Source organism: Etheostoma cragini, unplaced genomic scaffold, assembly GCF_013103735.1.
Source record: "Etheostoma cragini isolate CJK2018 unplaced genomic scaffold, CSU_Ecrag_1.0 ScbMSFa_174, whole genome shotgun sequence".
In the NCBI taxonomy this organism is placed as follows: domain Eukaryota; kingdom Metazoa; phylum Chordata; class Actinopteri; order Perciformes; family Percidae; genus Etheostoma; species Etheostoma cragini.
Window position 1 is genome coordinate 1 of NW_023265825.1, and position 4535 is coordinate 4535.

The 4535-nt window shown below is 41.9% G+C and overlaps 1 protein-coding gene across 1 annotated transcript; it reads left to right on the forward strand.

Annotated features, from left to right (window-relative positions):
* Positions 1–69: 69 nt before the first annotated feature.
* Positions 70–4447, forward strand: LOC117940120 (glycerol-3-phosphate acyltransferase 3-like; the record flags this gene model as incomplete). The annotated part of the gene is made up of 7 exons (XM_034865500.1): positions 70–158; positions 741–830; positions 1339–1432; positions 2139–2254; positions 3282–3337; positions 3735–3820; positions 4019–4447. Coding segments are annotated over 7 exons (960 nt in total), but the record flags the coding sequence as incomplete, so codon positions are not given.
* Between the last annotated feature and the right edge of the window lie 88 nt (positions 4448–4535).

The window sequence follows — 4535 nt, forward strand, 5'->3', positions numbered from 1 at the left end:
TATATATATATATATATATATATATATATATATATATATATATATATGCATATAAATTAAAGAACTTTATGCTTTGCCTGCAGGATCACCCTGGCGACCATCGGCCTCTCGTGGCTCGTTATTGGAACCGTTCTGGTCGGATTTCTACCTGAGAGCAGGTACAGACACACAACTACACAACAACACAACTACACAACAAACAACAAGACAGAAACAACAGCTACACATCAACTCAGCAACACAAACAACACAACAACAAGACAGAAACACAAAAACAACACAGAAACAACAACTCTAAAGACAGTTCACTTGCTTTCCAGTTCTTAGTTCCAATTTTCAGCAGCGAGTGTGTATATGTACACCTGTACTTCCTGTTTGTGTTTCAGTGTGTATATGTACTTTGTGTGTGTGTTTCAGTGTGTAGATGTACTTCCTGTTTCAGTGTGTATATGTACTTCCTGTGTGTGTTTCAGTGTGTAGATATACTTCCTGTTTAAGTGTGTAGATGTACTTCCTGTGTGTGTTTCAGTGTGTAGGTGTACTTCCTGTTTCAGTGTGTATATGTACTTCCTGTGTGTATTTCAGTGTGTAGATGTACTTCCTGTGTGTGTTTCAGTGTGTAGATGTACTTCCTGTATGTGTTTTTGTGTGTATATGTACTTCCTGTGTGTGTTTCAGTGTGTAGATGTACTTCCTGTGTGTGTTTCAGTGTGAATATGTACTTCCTGTGTGTGTTTCAGTGTGAAGAACTGGCTGAGCGAGCTGGTCCACCTGACTTGCTACCGGATCTGTGCCAGAGGACTCTCAGCCACCATCGTCTACCACAACAGGTCAGTCAGACAGGCTGTCAGACAGAGTGTTAGACCGGCATCTCACTAGTTTTATCTCCAGAGTGAGACATCTCTCTAGTTTTATCTCCAGAGTGAGACATCTCTCTAGTTTTATCTCCAGAGTGAGACATCTCTCTAGTTTTATCTCCAGAGTGAGACATCTCTCTAGTTTTATCCGGATCAGAGAACATTCAGAAACCAGATCTCACTCAAAACAGCAAGAATAGTAGTTTGTTGTGGTGTGGAAACACCAGAGACACAAAATAACTGATATTTTCATAACATGGGCCCTTTAAAGTGCCTTAGATCTGGATTCTGTTGGATTTCGTGAGCTGATAACTTGAGGGAAAGGGCAGTTTCCAGTTTCTGTTCTGCAGTCTCTAAATCCACTTGTCTGTGGCAATTATGATGTTTTGAAAGGTGAAATATATATAAACACAGCGAGATCGAATCAGGATCAGCGTGTCGGCCATCCTCAGGTGTCTGAACGAGCGTCTTGTCTCTGCAGAGAAAACAAACCTCAGAAAGGCGGGATATGCGTGGCCAACCACACCACCCCCATCGACGTGGTGATTCTGTCCAACGACGGCTGCTACGCCATGGTGAGTGCAACCAACGTGCTATTAACATAGGCCCAGGCTAATTACTGCTAACTGACATGCTAGTTAACATTAATATAGGCCCAGGCTAATTACTGCTAGCTAACATGCTAGTTAACATTAACATAGACACAGGCTAATTACTGCTAACTGACATGCTAGTTAACATTAACATAAGCACAGGCTAATTACTGCTAACTGACATGCTAGTTAACATTAACATAGGCCCAGGCTAATTACTGCTAACTGACATGCTAGTTAACATTAACATAGGCCCAGGCTAATTACCGCTCACTAACATGCTATTACCATTAGTAATTAAACCTAAAAAGCTGATCTTCCCGTGACAAAATGGTGATTTGTCAACTATGCGACAGTAAGTCGCGTGGTCATGACGCAATCGTTAGCCTGTTTTTATAACAAAGTGTGCTACGGAGCATAACATGAGCTATAAGCTAACAGAGCCTTTTATACATCCTTGTGTTTCTTTAGAAATAAACAACGGACAAATAGAGTCTTTAAAGCTTCAGATGTAAAGTTATTCGCTGTCAAAGTGGCGTCAAAACGAATGGGAGTCAATGGGATGCTAACGGCAGTGATGGCTTGGTAGCATTTAAATGGCTCCATGGGAGCTAAGCTTACAGAGGAGAGGCTGACCCCCTGGGCTGTCTCGCTGCGGTGATGTCACGGCAGTGTGCTTCCTGTCCAGGTGGGTCAGATCCACGGAGGCCTGATGGGGGTCCTGCAGCGCTCCATGGTCCGGGCCTGTCCTCACGTCTGGTTTGAGAGGTCGGAGATGAAAGACCGCCATGCTGTGGCCAGCAGGTGAGACCCACAGCAGGAGGCGCCATCTTTTAGTAGTAACCCTGTAGGACAAATGATCAGTTAGTTAGGTCAGTCAGCGTCCACTAGGAAGTGTGTTGCTGCTGACTCAGATTATTATTCTAAGTTTCTGACAACATTATGGGATGGATCCCTACAGAGATAGACCTTTAAGTTAAAGAGGAAGATGCTTTTAGTTTAACATAAATCAGAAATCACCATCACCAAACCCACCAGACTCCATGTAAATAATCACTACTTTTAGTGTGTATAGAGCAGCATATCTCCACCAGACTCCATTAAATAATCACTACTTTTAGCGTGTATAGAGCAGCATATCTCCACCAGACTCCATTAAATAATCACTACTTTTAGCGTGTATAGAGCAGCATATCTCCACCAGACTCCATGTAAATAATCACTACTTTTAGCGTGTATAGAGCAGCATATCTCCACCAGACTCCATGTAAATAATCACTACTTTTAGTGTGTATAGAGCAGCATATCTCCACATGTAAATGGGTGAATTAAGAGTTTATTCCAACCAGACCAGAGTGGTGATTGTTTGAACAGTGGAAAGATGATCCAAGACGGCTTTTGGTAGTTTTATCTAATTTCTGTCCTCTTTGAATGAAGTGTTTTATGATAATAAAAGTAGTGATTATTTACATGGAGTCTGGTGGGTTTGGTGATTTCTGGGCTGAAAGGATCATATTCTTCAACAGACTCTTTATTTATTCTCTAAAGGTCTTCATACATCAAGAACAAACAACATGAAAAAGTGAATTCAAAGAATGCAAGTTTAGCTTCTAAAACCCCCTGAAAAAAACAATGCACGAAAACATTAAGTGAATGTAAAATTATTTTTGCTGCGTCTGATTTTTGGACATTCGTCTCAACACATGAACGCAAACGAGGCAGAAATGTAAGAAACAAACTGGAAACAATTCAAAGCAAAAGAAGCTGTTAGTCTATATTATATATAAATATATATATATCATATTTAAGTTCTCTTGTGTCTTGTCTGCAGGCTGAGGGCGCACGTCGCAGCCAAGACAAAGCTTCCTATCCTGATATTTCCTGAAGGTCAGTATCTCATGCATACATCAGGGTTTCTAAGTGTTTTTAAAAAGTCTAAAAAAAAAGTAAAAATCAAATCAAATCAAATCTAAATTTTAGACCTGAGAGGTTCATGTCACCGAAAGTGGCATTGAAGCTACAGTGATGCTCATATCTATATGAACCCATGCTACAGTTGACTAAAAAGACAAATAATGTTATTTTTGGGGCTTTTCTGCATTTTGTTAGACAGCACAGCTAAGTGAGAAACGGGGGGGAACATGCAAGAAATTGTCGCGGGTCGGATTTGAACCCTGGACCTCTTCATCGAGGCATAAACCTCTCAGTAATAAATACAAATAAATAAACAGAAGGAAGTAAGAATTTCATCTCCATTTGACCTCAACGAGATGTGTTTTAACAGGAACCTGCATCAACAACACGTCCGTCATGATGTTTAAGAAGGGCAGCTTCGAGATCGGAGGGACCATCTACCCCGTCGCCATCAAGGTAACGGCTGTTTAACCCCGTTGTCTTCCATTCAACTTGTTGTCCTCCCGTGTCAAAACTGAAAATCTCTCTCTCTCTCTCTCTCTCTCTCTCTCTCTCTCTCTCTCTCTCTCTCTCTCTCTCTCTCTCTCTCTCTCTCTCTCTCTCTCTCTCTCTCTCTCTCTCTCTCTCTCTCTCTCTCTCTCTCTCTCTCCCCAGTACGACGCTCGCTTCGGCGACGCCTTTTGGAACAGCGGTAAATACAACATGGTGAGTTACCTGCTGAGGATGATGACCAGCTGGGCCATCGTGGTCAACGTGTGGTACCTCCCCCCCATGACCCGCCAGGTACTCAAACACCTGAAACACATGACACACTTGAAACACATCAAACACATGAAACACCTGAAGCACGTGACACCTGAAACACATAACATACCTGAAACACATGACACACCTGAAACACATAACACACCTGAAACACATGACACACCTGAAACACATGACACACCTGAAACACATAACATACCTGAAACACATGACACACCTGAAACACATAACACACCTGAAACACATAACACACCTGAAACACATGACACACTTGAAACACATCAAACAGATGAAACACCTGAAGCACGTGACACCTGAAACACATAAAACACCTGTACCTGAGGCTGCTGATTCCCTATAACACACCTGTACCTGAGGCTGCTGATTCCCTATAACACACCTGTAC